This window comes from Carassius carassius, chromosome 43, assembly GCF_963082965.1.
Source record: "Carassius carassius chromosome 43, fCarCar2.1, whole genome shotgun sequence".
In the NCBI taxonomy this organism is placed as follows: Eukaryota; Metazoa; Chordata; class Actinopteri; order Cypriniformes; family Cyprinidae; genus Carassius; species Carassius carassius.
Window position 1 is genome coordinate 23188398 of NC_081797.1, and position 22107 is coordinate 23210504.

Consider the following 22107-nt stretch of genomic DNA (forward strand, 5'->3'; position numbering starts at 1 on the left):
GTTAAAGGGATAAGAAGAGGAATGCAAAAAATGATGCACTATATTTTTACGTAAATCTAGCAATTTTTATTTATTTATTTTTATTTTTTCAGTGCACCCTCTCTCTTCCAACTGTTGCCTTCTGAACTGTGCTACAGATCACCAACCACCAGAACATCCAAGAACAGTTTCTTCCCGCAGGCTATCTTCAGCCTAAACAATTAAAAAAATTCAAAACTATATAGTCCATCAAAACTGACACATTTACTTATAGAAACCTGGAAACTGAACATTTGTAAAATACACACTCACAAATAACATAATCAGAAAATGTATTTAACCAAATACATGTTTTGTTTCCTATCACTATATTTCTACTTCATATTGCATTAATTATTTTTTCCTCCTCTTTTGGCTGTCGCCAAGTCAAATTCCTTTTGTCTGTGTGTATAAACACACTTGGTAACAAAAGCTCTTTCTGACTTTCTGATTAGGGAGAAGGAGAGGTAGGGGACAAAAGGCAAAGTGCTGTATTTTTTGACACTTTTCTTTTACATTACATTAAGTACTGATGACTCCTTCACTATCTAAAATTAATTCACACACACATACACACAAAAGAGTTCAGATGACTGAATTGTTATTATAAGGTATTTTTTTGTTTTTTACAAAATTTTTTGCACTAATAACATTCTAAAACTCTAAACACACAATCCACAACCGATGATCAAAATACACATTTTTCTAAATACCTTTTTTTCAAATGCTTGAATACAAATGCCTATTTATCTTGTATATCAAAGATTTGGGTCAAAATGTTTCTGATGCTAATATGCATTTTTATTATGATGATACAGTCATTTACTGGTATAGATCATCACTTGCTCAGGCCATTGAAACCCTGCAGAAAGCTTTTGTTGCTGTCCAGCATTCACTTCTTCAGTTAATGCTGACAAAACTAAGCTAATGTTGTTTTCAAATTTTACAATGGTGCCTCAGACTGTTCCAGTACTGTCTTCTCTTGAAGGAAACATTATAGAGGTGGTTCATGAATATAAATACCTTGGTGTCTTGAGTGATAACTCCCTCACTTTTAAACCACACATAGAACAACTTGTGAAGAAATTAAAACTTAAACTGGGGTTTTTCTTCTGTAATAAATTGTTTTTCTTTTGAAGTAAAAAAGCACCTTGTCACTGCAACTTTTTTATCTGTGCTAGAATATGGTGATCTTTTTTTATATGAATGTTTCTTCATGTCTTCAAATGGTGGACACGGTTTATCATGCTTCTTTGAGGTTTACTAACTGTAGAGGCATGACGCATCACTGTGAATTGTATTCACGAGTGGGATGGCCCTCTCTGGCCACTAGGAGGCAGGGACATTGGTACACTTTTATTTTCAAAGCTATGCTTGGATTACTGCCTGTTAGGGGTGTAACGATTCACTCGTTTTCTCGATGCATCGATTACAAACCCTGAAGATTCATATGCATCGATCTTGAAACATGATTTTAGAATCGTGAATCGCCGATCTCGGACAGTAATCAATTTAAAACACTAAGAATCGAATTTATATAGTGATTCAGTGCTTTCAAAATATATACACATTAAATTACTACATGCAAAATTAATGGAGACCTTGAAGAGTGTTTGTGAATCGTGCCTCTAATCTGTCCTTCACACGCTCCACTGTTTAGCACCTGTGACTGTCACAGGATTGCGCTCGCGCTCCGTTCCTCTCTGACGCAGCACACCTGCGATCTATAGAACTCATGGACCGTAATACTAAAGTCGAGTAGTTTTACTTTTCTGTAGTTTGTTAATGGCTCTCTGCATACTGACGAAATTACCTGAGCAGTCGAAAGCTGCGTATTTATTTCATGGACGGAGCAGAAGTGTCTAAATCATATGCACAGTTCCTGTGAATGATAAATGTGTTTTAACAATGCTGATGAACCGAAAATATGAGGGAAACACTTAAAATAACCACATCATTAACAAGAGCGCAAGGTTTATCTGATAATCAGATGCATGAAAGTAGCGTTTGTTGCTATAGAAACAGACATCGAGCACGTTTTCTCTCAGAATCATTCGATGATGGAGAGGAAAAATTACAACAGCTACTATACCATTTTATTCTGTATAAATGAGATTAAGAAGTTTACACACTGAGGTGTACTCACACTAGGCACGGTTGCCATGAACCGGGCCCGAGTACGATTGTCCCCCCTCCCCACTCCCCCTCTGGCCTGCACTCACATAGGAGGGTTTCAGCATTCGTGCCGGAGCACGCTTACGTCATTATGGTGCGCGACGGTTTCGGGATAAACAGGAAGAGCGGCGCTCTCTGAACACAATGGAGTCCATCGCTCTGTTTTCTTTGTGGATAATTTTGTGTCGTTTGGTCCACGGTGGTCCACAGCCCTCTCACAGCCTGTTGTTAAACAGATGTGTCGCCTTAGTGGCGCGAAAATTTCCACGTAATCGTGCTGCTCGTATGAGGAGGTTTGCAAGGTACCAGCTGAGCTTTTGGAGCGTCGCAAAACCGCGACGCCACGCGTCCTGTTCCGTGCTCCAGCACGGTTAGCGCTCACACTGCATGCGAACCGCGCCCGAGTCCAACTGAACCGTGCTCTGGCCCACCTCTTCCAAGCGGGCCAGGGCCGGCCAATCGAGCCGCGCCCGGGCACGGTACGGAGCACTCACACTAGTCAAACGAACCGCGCTTTGGTGGTCAAACGCACTCGGGCACGGTTCAAACTGGCTAGTGTGAGTACACCCTGAAAGGGAAGATCTCGCTCTCATAGACGTGCCAGGCTATATCTGCAGCTAAACTGAATAAAAGCAGAAACATTAAGAAAAAAAAAAACACAATAAATAAAATTTATGAATGATGCAGTGCTAATTGACATATAATTTATTACAGTACAGAAACTATAAAGTATATTTTCTGTGTAGAAAATTAAAATAATAGATAAATGTAGTAGCCTATATAAAACAATCATAAAATTGCAATTAGGAAAAAATTATCGATTACAAAGTATTATTGTCGAGCAGTGTATTTGATTTCTTACAGCAAATTAAAAGTAATAAAAAAAGAAGAGAATTCATTTTAAAAAAAAATTATGAAAATACATAGGCTATACATAAAATTATTTTATTTGACATTTTTCACTTCAGAAATGATGCTATGCCCCTGGTGTGACAACATGTTAGTTGATACATAATACTTTTAAAGCTCTTTTTTTAAATCTTGGCTTACATACATTTTTACTCATGCCATGTCATGCCATAGCACCATTAAACTAGCATTTAACAAGTTTTTTTTTTTTTCTACTTCTTTTTTTAAGGCTGCTGTGTAATTTGCCCCCTGACTAAGCATTTAAAGAATTTAGGGAAAGCATTGAAATAATCCTGTGAATGCACTTAAAGAACGCAGAATCGAATCATTATAATCGAGTCGGATTGAATTTAATTGTGAATCGAATCGAATTGAATCGTTCTAAATTTGCAAAAATTGTTCTTGAATCGAATCGAAAACCTATGAATCGTTAATAGAATCGAATCGCTGCCTACCCAAAGATTCACAGCCCTACTGCCTGTACATTTGTACTTTAATCACACAGAGAAGTGTTGACTCTTACTCCCTGCGATCAAATGATCAGCTGATGCTCTCTGTTCCTTTTGCCCACACTGAGTTGGGGAAGAAAGCTTTTGTCCATTCGGCTCCTTTTGCTTGCAGAAGGACTGGAAACTGACTGAGCTCTTGTCCTTAACCACTTATAAAACTAAGCTGAAAGCAATGGAGACTGCCTCAATAATGTGCAATTGTTTTTCATAACCGGTGTTATTTTAATGTTTCTTTGCATATTTATAATTGTGTAAATGTTGTTGCCTCTTGGCCAGGACTCCCTTGAAAAAGAGGTTTTTAATCTCAATGGGACTCTCCTGGTTAAATAAAGGTTAAATAAAAAATATAAATATATATAAAAATAAAAAAATAAAGAATTCCAATACACATGAACCAAAGGTCTTTTGTTCACTGACCTAAAATCACTGGTTTTAAATGACACGATTTACCAACAAAGTATTACTCACGCATAACATCTGAATTGAGTGTCTATTCATTTCTTTTAATCACAAAGATCTAACTATCAATTGAATTTCTTCCACATGGAGGTGGAAGGTTCACAATAGAAGGCAATGGATGATGCATGCAATGACAGCACAGGAGAAAACCAATGTCAGGTCTGGATGTGCCATGCAAGATGTTCAGCTAATGAAAACATCCATTTTGATGTGGATGAGAACTTGTGGCCAAATCCAGGAGATGGGGTTGATGACAACACATGCACACACACAAACACACAAGTTCTGTGAGGAACACATTTTCTTATATTTTGCTTTTTTGCAAGATATTGCATTGTTTCATACTTTTCATCTTCAGAAACATCTTTCTTCCTCGCCATATTTTATGAGAACAGTGACTTGCTTAATAATGTGGAACAACCTCTTTAAGTAGGGTTTCCATTTACTCAAGAAGACCTGGCAAACTATTTACCAAACCACCTGAAATGATGTGAAAAAAACACAAACAAAAATCTGACTCTTTATTGTACTAAAATCCTAATGATAAGTTACTTGGAACGTGTATTACAAACAATGACTGTTTTGAGTTATGCCGTCTAGAGTTTTGACAAATTATATCAAGGTTCTGAATTTGGTGACAAAAAAACTCTTATTATCACTAATGTTGTTGTTTAAATGGATCTCATATCTTTTTTCGAACTGAAACATGAAATGCTGATTTTTTTAATGACATTAATTGTTAGCATTTGGACATTCAATGCACCACGAAAGACTACGGAAAGAAAATCTACTTCCTGGAACGGGCCTCTTTCTTGACACGAGTCACAAGCCGACTCCGGGTGTTTGTGCTTCAAGCTGCCCAAAACAACAGCTGTATGAAACACTGCACACGCCCTTCACTGATGCACCTTACATCAAATGCATTTTCAAACTGTTTCTGAAACACACAGAGGAAGATTTTAATCTTTTATCAACTTTTCTAGTTAAACAAGGCATTATATTTACACGCGGCTTTGTGTCGTAGCTGATGCTCGCCTTGAGTTTGTCCCGATCAGGTCAAAAGGAACATTTCCTCGCCGCGTGTTTTAGTCTCCAAAGAAAGCCAAGAACCTCTGCTCGGTGTTCGCTTGGTTTTTACTACGTCAAACTGTTTTGCCACTCGAGTTTTGCCCTTCAATGTAGGAGAAGAAAACACAAGCGCGAGGTGCTCGCGGAGGCGCGCAGACACCGAGCGGCTCGGGTTGAGTCTATAAGGTTCTCATGTGTTGTTTAAGAGCGCAGCGCTGCTCGGGCGACACTCATCTTTGAACTCAGCGTTTGATAGACTGCAAATCCGCTCTGGAAAATGGCAGAAACCGCTCCAGCCCCGGCCGCTGCCGCCCCGTCGGCCAAAGCGCCCAAGAAGAAGTCCGCCGCAAAAGCCAAGAAAGCAGGTCCAGGCGTCGGTGAGCTGATCCTCAAAGCCGTGTCCGCGTCCAAGGAGAGGAGCGGCGTGTCGCTCGCCGCCCTGAAGAAAGCTCTCGCCGCCGGCGGCTACGACGTGGAGAAGAACAACTCCCGCGTCAAGCTCGCCATCAAGAGCCTGGTGACTAAAGGCGCCCTGCTGCAGGTCAAAGGGACCGGCGCCTCCGGCTCCTTCAAGATAAGCAAGAAGCAAACCGAGACCAAGAAGAAACCGGCGAAGAAAGCGGCTCCCAAAGCGAAGAAGCCCGCGGCCAAGAAACCCGCTGCAGCCAAGAAACCCAAGAGCGCAGCGGCAAAGAAGCCCGCCGCTAAGAAATCGCCCAAGAAGGCCAAGAAACCCGCCGCTGCAGCCGCCAAGAAGGCGACGAAGAGCCCCAAGAAGGCGAAGAAGCTGGCCGCACCCAAGAAAGCAGCCAAGAGCCCCAAAAAAGCCAAGGCTGCCAAACCCAAGGCAGCAAAGCCAAAAGCTGCCAAGCCCAAAAGGCAGCCCCCAAGAAGAAATAAATATCATCTGTTTTATCCCCCAAAGGCTCTTTTGAGAGCCACCCACTTACTCCAAAGAAAGAGCAAAAGATCCGCAGTTTGACTATTTTGGAAGTGAATTACTGTAAGACTGTATCTGAGTTTACCTCGACTCAGTACGTTATACGTTGACTGAATTTACATAAGCCACGAGTTGTTCACGTTTATTAATGCGAACAGCTTTAATGGTTCATTGATCTAAATTTTATTGGGTTAAGAACTATATATATATAAATATATATATATGATTTTATTGCATTGACGTTTTTTATTATAACTATTATTTTAAACTTATTAAATCCTCCTTCACAATTTCTTGAACGTTTGCTCTCGTGTTCTGTTTAGTCTAAAAGCAGCGCGATCCGAAGCCGGTTGTGGAGGCGTGGCACTGGCGATGGGTGTTGGAGGGAAGTTCGCAGATTGGTTTAAAATCTTACAAGGCTCTAAACCAATGGGCGACTGGCACGCTCGTTTAAAAACAGAATAGCTGCGCTTTTAAACTTATTCTGTTGTGAGAACGCGATCGTTCTATTGACCGACAATGAGTGGTAGAGGCAAAACCGGTGGTAAGGCTAGGGCGAAGGCAAAGACTCGTTCTTCCAGGGCAGGACTTCAGTTCCCCGTTGGTCGTGTTCACAGACTTCTCCGTAAAGGGAATTACGGTGAGCGCGTCGGTGCTGGTGCCCCGGTGTATCTGGCCGCTGTGCTCGAGTATCTGACGGCTGAGATCCTGGAGCTGGCTGGAAACGCAGCTCGGGACAACAAGAAGACCCGTATCATCCCCCGTCACCTGCAACTGGCGGTGCGCAACGACGAGGAGCTCAACAAACTCCTGGGCGGAGTGACCATCGCTCAGGGCGGCGTGCTGCCCAACATCCAGGCCGTGCTGCTGCCCAAGAAGACCGAGAAACCCGCCAAAACCAAATAAGCAGATTCGAGTCCGTTTCTGAAACCCAAAGGCTCTTTTCAGAGCCACCCATATCGTTTTCCAGAGAGCGCTTGTCTGTTAGTTCGTCTTATCAAGTAACGAGAGTACCATACAGCTTTTAGAATAAGATAGATATTTATCAGCCAGTTAAATTACGGCTGTTGAGTTTGGGTGGCTGCAAATACCATCAACAGTTAACGATAATTTTGCACAACCATCTAAATCAAATAAAGAATGTTTCATAATGAATAAATAAAACGTAACTATGAAGTAGTGATGGGATTTATGGCTCTTTGAGGGGATCCGGGTCTTCGCGATCCGTTCCTTTCAAAGAGCCGTTCAAAAGAAGAGCTCTTTTCAAATATTTAGTCAGTTTTAAGAAGCCAGCTTGGGGGCATCTCAGTTTATCCTGGAAATAATCACTGGGAGGAAAAATGAGGTGAGATTTGTAGTCAAATAATTAAAACTCAGATATCACACACCATATCTGAGTTTGCATTATTCTGAAATATTGATTATTACCTCATTTGTCATGTGTGGACTATATTCCATAGGGTTGCACAAATCCCTCTGCTTAGACAGTGACATCACTATTTTGGATTTACCTTTAGTACAAAGTGTGTGTGTGTGTACAGCTACGTTGACTTATGTTATTCATACAATACCTACTCAAACATCAAAAACAAAGCCGGCTGCAATGAATTTCTGTGCAAAACAGCTTTTACTACAAACACTTTCACACAAGAACATTTTGATAGAAAACAAAAAATATTAAAAGTAGATAAAATTAGAATAAATAAAATGGAAATGTCTACATACTACATACTATTACTACTGTAAACTTTGCAAATAGGACATCAGCCCCTTCAAATCAATGAACAATAACAAAGTGGGCTGCAATGAACATGCACAACTAATAACTAATATCATCACGCTATAAAGGGTTGGCCTGCGCTGGGTGCGCCCCTCCCCCCATAACTGTTCTGTTTCGCGGAGGAGCTCATTTGTTTGCATCTGTATGAAACACGCATAGGAAAAAAGAACGGCTCCCCTCCAGCCGCGACTCGGCTCCCATCGTTCATGTTTATGAGCTGTTCAAAAGAATCGGTTCGTTCGCGAACGTCACAACTCTACTATGAAGCCTGCAAAGAGTGTGTTTAGTGTGGGTGTGTATTTTTGACGCGTAAAAAAAGGCTATGAAAAAATTATATCAAGGGACTATTGCTATATATATATTATATATATATATATATACTATTGCTATTGCTATATAAAAAGCAATAAAGCGTTTTGAATGGGAATCGTAAAGCGCCCCATTTTTAGAACAGGAGCTGCGCAGTCATTGGTTAGCAGTGACGCGCAGACGTCACACCTCAGCCAATCACGAGTGTCTGCCCCTTTATGACGCCATAGGCTCGTGGTCGCATGGTGCTTTAAAACCAGACGCGCAAGCAAAATTAGCAGTTTCTTCTTGTATCCTGAACTAGGAAAGAAGTGCACCGCAGCGATGGCAAGAACCAAGCAGACGGCTCGTAAATCCACCGGAGGCAAAGCCCCGAGGAAGCAACTCGCCACCAAAGCTGCCCGTAAGAGCGCTCCAGCCACCGGCGGCGTCAAGAAGCCTCACCGCTACAGGCCCGGCACCGTGGCTCTGCGAGAGATCCGTCGCTACCAGAAGTCCACCGAGCTGCTGATCCGCAAGCTGCCCTTCCAGCGTCTGGTGCGAGAGATCGCTCAGGACTTCAAGACGGACCTGCGCTTCCAGAGCTCCGCCGTCATGGCCCTGCAGGAGGCCAGCGAGGCTTATCTGGTCGGTCTGTTCGAGGACACCAACCTGTGCGCCATCCACGCCAAGAGAGTCACCATCATGCCCAAAGACATCCAGCTGGCCCGCCGCATCCGTGGAGAGCGCGCTTAAACGCCTGATTTCACAAGTCTCGAAACCCACCCCAAAGGCTCTTTTAAGAGCCACCAAAATCACACTGAACGAGAGAACTTCCACTGTAACGCTTAGGGAATTAACACTGCCTTAATTTAAGAAATCTTGCCCGGCTGTGTTTTGTTCGTTTTACGTTCCCATTACTACAAAGCATGTTAAACGATAAAACATGTTAAATAAAGGCATTAAACGTGAAAAGTAACAATTAAACCTAGGCGAATGAACTCTAAAAAAGAAAAGAGAATTGGTGTACTTACGGTGTTTTTATTACACACCGATCTCTGTGTTTTCATGTTTCAGAGCTGGACATTGATTTTCAAAATTAAGAGCTGGTGTAAGGTTAGGCAATTCTTCCGATAACGCACAGAACGAGAGCATGTTTATTTTTGTCTTGCATGGCATTTTCATTTGCTCCTTTGTCGTTTTCTATGAATTGGAGTGATTTGCCAATCAAAAAGAAAACACTATCAGATGGCAATGGAGCAGAACTGAAATTGGCAGGACAGCAGAGGAAAATTAGTGTCTAATCGTCGTTGCTCTCCTTTCTCCAAATTGTATTAAGGGGTTTAGAAAGCACATGCGCGATATCTGAGACCCATTTGTTTCGTATAAAACATAAGTAACAAAAAGAGCGGGAACTGAAACCAAGCAAACTTAGTCATTCATAACGGCTGATGTCGTTCGAACACGGAGCGGTGGGTGGGGCTATCAAGTCACCGCCTGTGATTGGCCCTGCTTCCGCTCATGATACTTCGTGTTGTCCAATCACATGCGAGTTTATGGGCTTCGGTCTATGAAAACACGCAATCAGAAGGCGCCATATCTCCTGGAAAATTAGCATAGGCGAGTCAATATATGTCTCTGTCTGGCCTATTGTAGTCATCGTTTCATCAGCATCATCATGCCTGAACCAGCGAAGTCCGCTCCCAAGAAGGGCTCCAAGAAGGCCGTCACTAAGACCGCCGCTAAAGGAGGAAAGAAGCGCAGAAAGTCCAGGAAGGAGAGCTACGCTATCTACGTGTACAAAGTGCTGAAGCAGGTTCATCCTGACACCGGGATCTCTTCGAAGGCGATGGGGATCATGAACTCTTTCGTCAACGACATCTTTGAGCGCATCGCCGGTGAGTCGTCTCGTCTCGCTCACTACAACAAGCGCTCCACCATCACCTCGAGAGAGATCCAGACCGCCGTGCGTCTGCTGCTGCCCGGAGAGCTGGCCAAACACGCCGTGTCTGAGGGCACCAAGGCCGTCACCAAGTACACCAGCTCCAAGTAGAGCATAACCGGACTTCCACCCAAACGGCTCTTTTAAGAGCCACCCATCTTATCCGTTAAGGTGCTTTCCTAGTTTTCATAGGTGTAAACTTCACTTGCAGCAGCTCCAGTTGAAATTATATTCAGTATAGTGTTATATTATAGTTATATTCTCGTGAACGCGCTCCTGCGTTCTCTACGTAAAGATGATCGTTTTGCAGTGTAAAATAAACTTAACTTCTATTTCATAACAGGCCCAATAAACCATAAATTAACAACTCGGAATTAATGACGGGAAGTTTAATTTATTTAAATTAATACCTTGTCTTTTTGCATAATTTTTGGATTTTTTTTTTATTTTTTATTACAAAATATGCATAGAACTCATTCATTTGTAAATGTATCATTTACTTTAAAAGTGAGATATATTTGGCAATTGAAGCTGAATGAATTTAAAAGTAATGTGCTATATATATCTCTATATATATATATATATATATACATATATATATATAATTTTTTTTTTTTTTTTCCTTAATTTTATTCAACACTAAATTTATTCTCTTCTAAATTTACAAATAATTGATTCTGTATAAAATACTACCATTACAAAGAGTTTCTTTTTCAATCAATGTATTGTGTTACTTAAAAAGATTAAACCGATACAGTCATGGTCAGAATGAATCACACCCCTGGTAAATATGATCAAACAAACACCTCCAAATAAATACTGTGCTTCTGGATTTACACATTGTGTGTGTGTGTGTGTCTATATATATATATATATATATATATATATATATATATATATATATATATATATATATATAAATAGATATAGCTGCTTGCAATAGATATTTACCATTTATCAGTGATTAACAAGATATGAATGTTTATATGAAAGATGGAGTGGTGACTTAACAAGTGACCGCTCCACCCCTTTGAGTCGATTGGAATGACGTAGCATGATGCTATGGTTCCCAGTTTTTGCTAATCTTTATTTTTTATGATTTACACTGATGATGCTTTGTTTTTAAAAGTAAATACAAAAGAAAACAGGCTGCAGAAATATTTAATTAAAGACTTTGCCAATCAATGAGCGCCCTCTACCGCCTGATAATGGTCATGTAATTAAGCATTTGATCACTGCTGTTAAAAACATTTTGCAACCTTTCAATTGGTTTAAGAAAAATAGAGCCTAAGAATAACTTATAGGGAACGTTCCCAGAACGTTCTCCTTAGGTTATGAAAAGTAAACCGAAAAAAACCTAGAGGGAACGTTCCCAGAACGTTCTCCTTAGGTTATAAAATTAAACCTAAAAATAACCTAGAGGGAACGTTCTGGGAATGTTCCCTTAAAGTTATAAAAATATAACCTAAAAATAACCTACAGGGAACGTTCCCAGTATGTTCTCCATAGGTTATGAATTTAAACCTAAAAATAACTTACAGGGAACGTTCTGGGAACGTTCCCTTAAAGTTATAAAAATATAACCTAAAAATTACCAACAGGGAACGTTCCTAGAATGTTCTCCTAAGGTTACAAAATTAAACCTAAAAACAACCAACAGGGAACGTTCCTAGAACGTTCTTGTTTGGTTCCCAAAAAATAACCAAATGGGAACCATACGGGAACGTTAGGGGAACGTTCTGTGTTTGCTGGGTAGATTTAAAGGATGTTATCAGATAACTAACAGATTAGGCTAGAATTGGAGCTGAATAAAGTTAGTAACGAACACCCTATTAATTGTAAAATCTGTTCTCTTAATTCAGTTTCATCCATCGTGTTTGGAATTAGAAAAAAGGAGTCTAAACATATTTTTTTTTGCAGAGTGGGGAAAGTTGGCTAAAGCTGAGTTTAGACTGCACGATTTTAGCCCAGTTTTTGGCTCGCCGACAGGTTTTGAGAAATCGCCGACAAATGCCCCAAATCACAGGCAAATCTGTGCTCGTTCACGCGAGTGACAATCACACAGTGTGAATTAGCAATAACGTTACATAGCCTATTACGTTAGTTCAATATAACGTTTGATCACGTGTGACAGCGGTGAGTGGAGGTGGTAAAAATGAGGTTATAACGTTTGTTCCTTATTATACGTATTAAATTCCTTAATAAAATGCACCCTATTGATATAAATTTAGAGTGAATTGAGTTTGCAAAAACATGGGTGGAGTGTTTTTAGTCATTGTTTGACTCTTACCTGTCTATATTATATAATACTACTGTATTACATACTTGTTAGTGTATAAAAGTAACTTGCTGTAAGGTTCTGTGGGTGCTGGCAGGTGGAGGATCAGTGCTGTCACTGGACTGTTCTGTGATGGAGCATCAGTGAGGATGCAGCTCAGGAGTGCTGAGGGGACCTTTTTTTTTTGAAAGCTGCATTTTCATTCTTTATTTTTCTTAGTGCTGCCTTTGCATTGTTTGATTTTTTTTTTCTTGTCTCTTTAATTTTTTTAATAGACCCAGGTAACTGGCTGATGGTTCACTCGAATGCTGACTTGCTGCTGACTGACTGGGTTGTGTCACCTGTCCCTGTCTCGCCTCTCTAGCCATGTCCTCTATTTCTTCACTGTCACTTCCCCTTCTCTAAGTGTCCTCTTGAATTTTTTGGTCATGACAAATTGGTTTGCCTCAAAATGTGCCTGCAGAGTGACTTGAGTTTAGTTTCCACACACCACTTTTTTTTTTGTCTACCCACGGGTACATATCACATGGTGGTTAAATGCACAGTTATAGGAAACACTGATGACTCCCTGCAATGTCTCACCATGAGTCTCAGCTCCCTGGGTTTTGCAAGGCTTTGCTTGTTCCTTATTTCTAGTAAATAATTTTCAATGTAAAAAAGTGCAAATAAATTTAAGTATAATTACCTAACAATTTTTTGTTGTAATTTTTATTTATATTTAGATTGCTGCTGCTGACTTGAGCCAACCATTATTTTCTCCTCTCCATGTCAGCGGGGAAGCCATACATCTGCACACCTTCCTCTGACCGAGTGGAGCATCCCCATGCAGCACAGCAAACCATGGTGGAGACTATGCAAGGACAACATGAAAGAAAGGACACATACAAAATGCTTGGCATGCTATTAAATTTATTAGAAATGTATTCATGAATTGCTGTAAATAGTTAATTGCATTTATTTGAATAAAAATACAAAGAAAAAGTAATCTCGTAATATATAATTACAATTTAAAATAACTGTTTTCTATTTTAAAATGTAATATACTCGTGATGCCAAGCTGAATTTTCAGCATCATTACTGTTGAATGGCAGTGTACATGTTTATATATGAGTATGCTTAAGTTATTTTAAACCTGAATATATTGTGTACATGAATAAGTATTGTAAAAATTATACTAGATATAATCGATATATTATTTATAATACATAATTATATTATAAGATTTATATTAATTATTATAAGAATTATAAACAGTAAGCTTCATTTTACATTTAACATGCTAATTACTGCTGCTAATAGTTAATTGACTCATAGTGCGGTGCGAGCTGAAAATCCCCTGTCACCAGCCTGTCTCTACTACCTGAAAGTCATCAATATGACATTAGTTAACATGAGATCAGTGAAAAAAAGAACAATATGTAACGTAAAAAGGCAACAGCAACCAGTTTTTATACAACTTAACATTTGCCTGAAATAAGTAAAAAAAAAACGATAATTGAACACTAATCCTCAAAAATTACCTGATTTGTGTGATGTCCTTACATTAATACTCCCCTAGGTGGCACTCAAGCTCCTTAGGTAAAATATACATGTGAAGTATAAAGAGAGAAGAGTGAGAGTAAGTGCTGAACGTGTGCTCGCATGTTATCCTGCTTGTGCAGAAGTTATTAAAACGTATCCTGAGAGAATTCAACTTGCTTGTGCTTCTTGTCATGAAGACATAACCAATTTGGCGACGAGGACGATTTTTTTTCACAAGATTTCCTGAGGATGTCATCAGTAAGTGCTCCGTTTCCCAGTCCATTTTTGCCTTGTCCCGGTGAGCCCGCTATACCGCTTGTAACATGGCTGAGAATGTTTGAGAATTACATGCTCGTCATCAATGCTACTGGAGATTCCTGGCCAGAAGCCAGAAAACGGGCTTTACTTCTTCACTGCCTCGGAACTGAAGGTCAGAGACTATTTTATACATTGCCCGATACCGGTGACAATCTTGCAGCTGCTGTTAAAGCTTTGGAGGAGCATTTCATTCCAAGACGAAATGTGGTCGTGGAAAGACATGCCTTCAGGAAACGAGTGCAGAGGACAGATGAAACGGTACTGCAATATATTGCTGCATTGAGAGATTTGGCAACTACTTGTGAATTTAATGAGAATCTTGATGATATGCTGCGTGACCAGCTAGTAGAACATATTGCTAACCCTCGCATTCGTGAAAGATTATTAATGGAATCTAAATTGACACTAGAGACTGCAATTACAATTTCCACGCAGCTAGAGGCCGCTGATGCACAGGCAAAATCTATGGTTACAAGCAGTTCTGCTCCAGTACAAGCCGTACATGCCACTCCTGCGACTGGACGACAGCATCCTAAGGCCAAATTCAAAACACATACCTCATCAAAACCTCACTCTGCTTCTTCAGCTCGGACATGCTTCCGCTGTGGCTCCACTGCACATCTTGCAAACGCACAGAACTGCCCTGCTGCATCTGCTAAATGTAAAAATTGTAATAAGACTGGACATTTTGCACGAGTCTGCCGTTCTGCTCCTACTCGCTCAGTGCATTCAGTTGAATTACCAGAGGTTTGCATTCTCTATCTACCTGGAACATCTGATCGTCTGATGTGTGGTGTGACTATAAATGCTACGTCTGCTGTTACACCTGTGTCTCTTCAACTCACAGTCGACTCTGGTTCATCAGTGTCCATTCTGCCAAAACAATTGTATGAGCAGCACTTTCGCACTGTGCCGTTACAAGCTCCATCTGCCCGTTTAGTCACTTACTTGCAAGAGCCAATTTCAGTGCTTGGATGTTTACCTGCAACTGTGTCTAAATATGGCCTTACCTGTCCTGCACATTTCTTCATTGTTGACAATGGCACAGCTTTGTTAGGCATGGACCTAATTAAGGGACTCCAGCTTCGATTCGATGGAAACACTGTGCTGCCGCCGCCACAATCCGCTTCAGTTTGTGCCCTCTCCACTCCTCCATCACAGCGGACTGCATTGGGCTGTGTAAAAATTTTTACACACAAGGTTAACATTTCTGACTCTGTACCTCCTGTCAGACACAAATTGCGTCGCTTACCTTTTTCTGTCAGAGATGCTGTTTCCGCCGAACTAGAACGACTCTTGCATGCTAGTGTAATTGAAAGAATTGACTCCTCTCCATGGGTTTCACCAATTGTTGTGGTCCAAAAGAAAACAGGGGGGATCCGCATGTGTGTGGATCTGCCAGGGCCCAACAAGGCAGTTATAGTAGACAGCTACCCATTGCCACACATGGAGGAGATGATGACATTACTGCAAGGTGCAACTGTATTCTCAACTATAGACTTGGAAAGTGCATATCATCAGGTACCTCTTCATGACGACAGCCGGGACCTAACTGCATTCATTACACACGAGGGCCTCTTCAGGTTCCGCAGGGTACCTTATGGTTTGGCATCTGCTCCATCTGCATTCCAAAAGATGATGGTTGTCATTCTAAAAGGACTCCAGAATGTTGCAAACTATCTAGATGACATTATCGTGTGGGGACGCTCGCAACAGGAGCATGATCAAGCACTAGAGAATGTGCTGCAACGTCTCAAAGAGGCTGGGTTGGTGTTGAATGAGCCTAAATTCAGAAAGCAGAGCTTGAAGTTTTTAGGACACATGGTGACATCACAGGGTATTCAGCTGGATCAAGAACATCTCTCTGCAATAATCGATGCACCTGCGCCATCGGATGCTGTTCAGTTGCGTTCTTTGCTGGGTCTCCTCTCATGGTACAACAAATTTATTCCTAATTTCGCTTCCGTAGTGATGCCTCTGCGTGCGTGCCTGAGAGATGAGAGTGGATTTCACTGGTCCGATGACGCTCAACAGAGCTTAGCTGAAGTCAAAAAGCTACTTGTACACAGTCCTGCTCTTGCACTATTTGACCCGGGGCTGCCAGTGGTCATTTCTACTGACGCATCTGCTTACGGACTAGGTGCTGTCTTCGCACAAATAAGCACTGATGGTCAAGAACGTACTGTCGCTTTCGCATCCAGAACACTCAGCCCAACTGAACAAAAATACTCCACTGTCGAAAAGGAGGCTCTGGCGTGTGTTTGGGCAGTGGAGAAGTGGAGGACATACTTGTGGGGTCGCAGATTTACTCTGCGGACTGACCATCAAGCCTTGACGACGCTGCTGACCACAAAAGGGACTGATAGAGCTGGCATGCGCATAGCTCGGTGGGCTGCTCGGTTGCTCTGTTTTAATTACACTGTTGAGTATCGTGCTGGATCTCAAAATTACACTGCAGACTGTTTGTCCCGCTTGCCCCTGCCTCTGACTTCAGATGCTGAGTCAGATACAGAGCCCAAATTTGTTGCATTACTGTCCACTGGTCCGACTGCCATATCTCAGGATGAATTTGCTGCTGCCTCTGCTAGTTGTCCTGAACTCTCTGCACTTCGCACACAAATGGTCCGTGGCTGGCCTCCATCTCCTGCTGCTTTGGATCCTGTTCTACGCCCATATTACAAACTGAGACATGAGTTCAGTGTGCAGGCTGATTTTGTTTTTAGAGGGTCTCGACTGGTGGTACCTGGAGAACTGCGTGAGTCACTGATCCGCATTGCACATGAGGGCCATCAGGGGATTGTCAGAACAAAGCAACGCCTGCGTGAAATGTATTGGTGGCCCAGAATGGACACACGTGTGGAAGAAAAGATTACTGCCTGTCAGTTATGTCTTTCTCTGGACAAAACTGCAAAAACCTCTGCTGTGCCCCTCCAGCCTGTTCCTTTACCATCTGCACCTTGGGAAAAATTAGCAATAGACATTGTGGGTCCTTTTGAGACTGCTGTCTGGGACTGTCGATACGCTCTGACACTCACTGACTACTATAGTAAATGGCCCGAGGTAGCCTTTACTGCATCTATTGCAACAAAACAGGTGACTGCTTTTCTTACCTCTGTCTTCAGTAGACATGGCAACCCGACCACTCTGGTGAGTGATAATGGGCCTCAGTTTACTTCACCTGAGTTCACTGCATTCCTGAAAGACAGAGACATTAAGCACATTCGCACATCAGTGTATCATCCGGCTGCAAACGGAGCTATTGAACGCTTCCACAGAGTGTTGAAAAGTACAATTCAATCAGCAATCCTACAATCCGCACCATGGAAAGCAACAGTGACTGACTTCCTGCAGATCTATCGTGCCACACCTCATGCTGTGACAGGTGTTTCCCCCTTCGAATTGCTTCATGGGAGGAAAATGCGTACCCGCCTCAATGTCCTGAAACCCTCACCTTCTGGTCATGAACAACTGAAGAAGCGTGTTTCAGCACGTCAGGATGTCATGAAATCTCGCTTTGATAACAAGCATCGAGTGCGTCATTCTTCTTTCCGAAAAGGGGATAAAGTGCGCATAAAAAAGTCAGTACATGTGCCAAAAGGACACCCAAAATTCACTCCTCCAGTTGAGGTTAGAGAAAAAGTTGGCCCTTACACTTACCTCTTAGACGATGGAAAGAAGTGGCATGCATCGTGTCTCGCATCTGTGCCGACTACTGCAAGGGATAATAGACTGACCACAAATGCAGAAAACCTGATTCCCTCTCAAGTTCCACTGTCTGGAAATTCAGAGTCTTCTGATGCTTGTTCACGTGAAACACGTCAAAGACGTGAGCCAGGTTGGCTAAAGGACTATGTTTATTAGTCACAGAAACTGACATGGACTTTTGCACACATTGCACACGCATAAGTACTGAATAGCAGTTGAGTAGTTTGTTCATATTGTTTTAAATGCTCCTTTGTATTCATGTAATGTGTTGCCTAGTGTATTCTTATACATGTGAAATTGGTGATATATTAAGGATTTGATGTTCTTTATTTCTATTTCATGTCAATTGTTGGCTACAGAAATAATTCATTTAACTAAGAGGGGGAAATGTGATGTCCTTACATTAATACTCCCCTAGGTGGCACTCAAGCTCCTTAGGTAAAATATACATGTGAAGTATAAAGAGAGAAGAGTGAGAGTAAGTGCTGAACGTGTGCTCGCATGTTATCCTGCTTGTGCAGAAGTTATTAAAACGTATCCTGAGAGAATTCAACTTGCTTGTGCTTCTTGTCATGAAGACATAACAATTTGATATTTTAAAAACAGCATCGCTGTAACTACATACTCATGCTACATACATATGTAGGTGTGTAAATAACATAAATGCATTTATTGACTCCTTATTACCAGAAATCGCAGTTTTGTCACTCTACTCTATCAGTTTGAATGGCCGCCAACGCACTTCCTGGAACTATTTGAAGTCGACACGAATCACGTGACAACCAAACATTTCGAACTTCCGTCCGGACCCCCCCCCCCCCCCCTATCTGAGGGTTGTCCCCCCATAAAATATAATTGAAATATGTGTATTGTAAATAATATAATGATATATAGTTAAACTAATTGTGTAAGTAGTAAAACAATACAAATGCAAACGGAGCAACAACAACAAAAAAAGTTTTAAACATCTCGAGTTCTCCCTGCTTTGCCTCAAATTGCTTTGGTCCACTGCCTGCTCCCATTTTCATCTCACCTCACCACCGACATACACACAGTCTTGTACGTTAGATTAGATTAGCGCGGGTGCGCATTTAGATTTTCCCGCGTTCACTATGATTTAGTCGGTTTACTTCATTTAATATAGTCAATCTAATATAACATCACAATAAGAGTGCAGTTGTTCTCCAGATATTAGCATAACAAATGTTAAATTGAATAAACAATAAGTTAATATTAAGTGCATTTTAGGCACCATATTGCCTGTTTTAGCTCTATTTCACCAACGAAAAAAGTTGAAAACTAATCTACAGCAGTAACAGCACTGATTTTGAGAAACACAATGAGGAGGTGTTTCCTAACTGAATGAATCCACTTTTTGAACAAATCAGTCATTGAAGTAATAAATAATTATTTTTTTGTTTTCTCCCCTCTCTTTTACTTCTATACCGATCTCACTATACAGTTGTGTGAGGATGTAGCCTATGTCTAAGAGTGTGTATGCCTTCATTTTGCTAGGCATGGCAAATGTTTTTTATATATGCATGTTTTAATTATAACTGTGAAGCAACAACATTGCTATTAAATGTGCTATACAAATAAATAAAAGTTGAAGTTAAGTTCAAATTCCATTGTATTTTGGTGGCTTGATTTTGTAAACAACTTCAAAAACATTGCAAAAAATAAAATGTTTTGCAGAATGTTTTGGTCAATTTAGTCAGCTTTTTCATTGAACCAGAAAGAAACTTTGAGAAGAATGATAATGGAACGGTCTCCATGCAATATTAAGGCTTTCCTCTCTGTACACATATCCTTAAGTACAATCCTGCCTGTTTTATTGGTGTCCCCTTCAAAACTTGCTCGTGAGAAATGTTATGTTTATTGTCCCCCCCAACATTTAGATGAGATTTTCGCCCCTGGTCGCAACTTTCTCTCTATATGGCTCTGGTGATGGGCATTTCGTCTCTTTTTCGTGAGCCGGCTCGTTTGACTCCGCTCACTGAAAAGAGCCGGCTCTTTTGGCTCACAATCGGCTCTTTAAAAAACAAAATGTTTTGACTATGATAGGTGTGAAAACAATTCTAATTAAATTATTAAATGAAATCATACTCATAATTTCTTTAAAAATGCATTGATTTGTTATTAAAAAAGAATACTATTAAAACTTGCATTTAAATTACAACTTTTGAATGTATAGAAACAACAACATTACAAAACAAATACAATCTGAATCTGAACAACATAATAGAACCCATATTAAAGAAAAATAAATAACTGAAAAGATTAAACTGGTCCCACTTTTTGGCATGTTATATAGTCAGCATGAACTATCTCACTAGTTATGTTTTGTATAACTAGCATTAACACACACACACACACACACACAATGCTGATCATATTTTTATTTCATGAGAGATTTGCATTCAGAAATGCAAGCTGCCTTACTTTCGATCGAGGGGCTGATGATCATTATTAGTATTAAATGCGGCACGCATATATATATATATATATATATATATATATATATATATATATATATATATATATATATATATATATATATAGAATATGATCTAGCACAGCAGCATCTGCGGTAAAAAAAAAAAAAAAAAAAAATCTGACGCCGCCCCTGGTTATAACGGCCCACATATTAAAAATGGTCGGGTTTAAATCGGGCTCGTGTAGGGTCGGGCTTGATTTGTTGGGCCCGATCTAAGCTCTAGTTGTGCTTCCGACTCATTTTCCTGCTTTTGTTTTGTTTTGTTTTCAAAAGCTGTTGTGTTTTTCCTCTCCTCTCCTCCGAGTTTGACACTGTGTGTGTGTGTGTGTGTGTGTGTGATGGCTCGGCCCCTCCCTCATGCCGTATTATTGGTTGACACCTCGTGTATGATTGACAGGAACAGAATGTGAGGCTGATCAGATTTTTTTTTAAGTAGTCAATTATTTTAAATAAAATAAAATGCATCCATTATTTCATTATTACATAATGATTTAATTTCTATAGGCTATATATATATTTTTTTAAATAGAGTCGGCTCTTCAGATATGCGAGCCAGCTCCCGTCGTTCACCTACAAGAGCCGGCTCTTAGAGTCGACTCATTCGCGAAAGATCCATCACTAATCGTGAACGTTGATCACATTACAAACATTAACACAACTTATCATGCTATAAGACACAGAAAAGATTGATTCATTGTTTACCCGGGTCTTCAGCCTATGATTAGCTCATCTTTTATCTGACGAGTCCTCGGGTTTGAGTCGGTCCTTCATCACGCGATAGCCCCAAAAACTAAAGCACGCTGTCTGATCAGGAAACGGAATTGATTAGTTCATCTTTCCAGTCCTTATTTTGTCACGTGTTGTGACTGCATTAGATGGAGAAATCAATTTTCTCACAAATGGGTGCATGGTTATTATCATCGTTACTGTAATTATTTACTCTTACAGTTTTTGGTCTCAAATTTTTGCTTTTTTTATTGCTCACAGTATATTAATGTGTGAATTTCTGTCATGATGGTTCTTTTCCATAACACTGAACGTGGTGACAAAGGTAATAACGAGCTGGTTATTATTTTTTTAAGCCTCTTTCTGGCTCAGATGGCATAGGTATAGCTCATGGGGTTGTCACGTGATGAACGAACGACTTGAAAAACCCCAAGACTCGGAAGAGGTGAACTAATTTCAGGACAGAACCCATTGGATGTTGCGCATGCTCGACTGCACGAATCACTTCCGAGATGACTAGATCTTTCCTAGTCACATTAAAGTGAATGAACGAATTGCTCAAGAACGACCCATAACTACTTCATATATTAATCCTACTACACCACCAGAGGGGTTACCAGGATGTCATGTTTGGGGGGGCAACATAAACAACTGAAAAAATCAGCACAAAATTAAGCTATACTACACACGATCTGTTTTAATGCATATCTTTTTCTAAGCCAGGAACCCAGAGTTAGGCACAGGGCCCGTATTAGACTATAGGGCTATCACATAAAAGTTAGTTAAACCAGGTCAACATTAAAGGGATAGTTCACCCAAATAGCAAAATTATGTCATTAATAACTTACCCTCATGTTGTTCCAAACCCGTAAGACCTCTGTTTATCTTCAGAACACAGTTTAAGATATTTTAGATTTAATGCGAGAGCTCTCAGTCCCTCCATTGGCTACGTGCACAAGCGTAGTGACGAACTT

At 40.6% G+C, this 22107-nt stretch overlaps 4 protein-coding genes across 4 annotated transcripts; all 4 read left to right on the forward strand.

The window, feature by feature from the left end:
• The first annotated feature begins 5228 nt into the window (after positions 1 to 5228).
• Positions 5229 to 6120, forward strand: LOC132125347 (histone H1-like). The gene has a single exon (XM_059536726.1). It carries the CDS (start codon positions 5416 to 5418, stop codon positions 6118 to 6120), a length of 705 nt encoding a protein of 234 aa, XP_059392709.1. The 5' UTR covers positions 5229 to 5415.
• Positions 6121 to 6562: 442 nt separating this feature from the next.
• LOC132124871 (histone H2A-like) lies at positions 6563 to 7170 on the forward strand. The gene has a single exon (XM_059536016.1). It carries the CDS (start codon positions 6598 to 6600, stop codon positions 6982 to 6984), a length of 387 nt encoding a protein of 128 aa, XP_059391999.1. The 5' UTR covers positions 6563 to 6597; the 3' UTR covers positions 6985 to 7170.
• A 1321-nt stretch (positions 7171 to 8491) lies between these two features.
• On the forward strand, positions 8492 to 8903 carry LOC132124662 (histone H3). The gene has a single exon (XM_059535780.1). The coding sequence runs from the start codon at positions 8492 to 8494 to the stop codon at positions 8900 to 8902; it is 411 nt and encodes a 136-aa protein (XP_059391763.1). The 3' UTR covers position 8903.
• Positions 8904 to 9739: 836 nt separating this feature from the next.
• Positions 9740 to 10285, forward strand: LOC132124668 (histone H2B). The gene has a single exon (XM_059535787.1). The coding sequence runs from the start codon at positions 9825 to 9827 to the stop codon at positions 10197 to 10199; it is 375 nt and encodes a 124-aa protein (XP_059391770.1). The 5' UTR covers positions 9740 to 9824; the 3' UTR covers positions 10200 to 10285.
• Positions 10286 to 22107: the final 11822 nt, after the last annotated feature.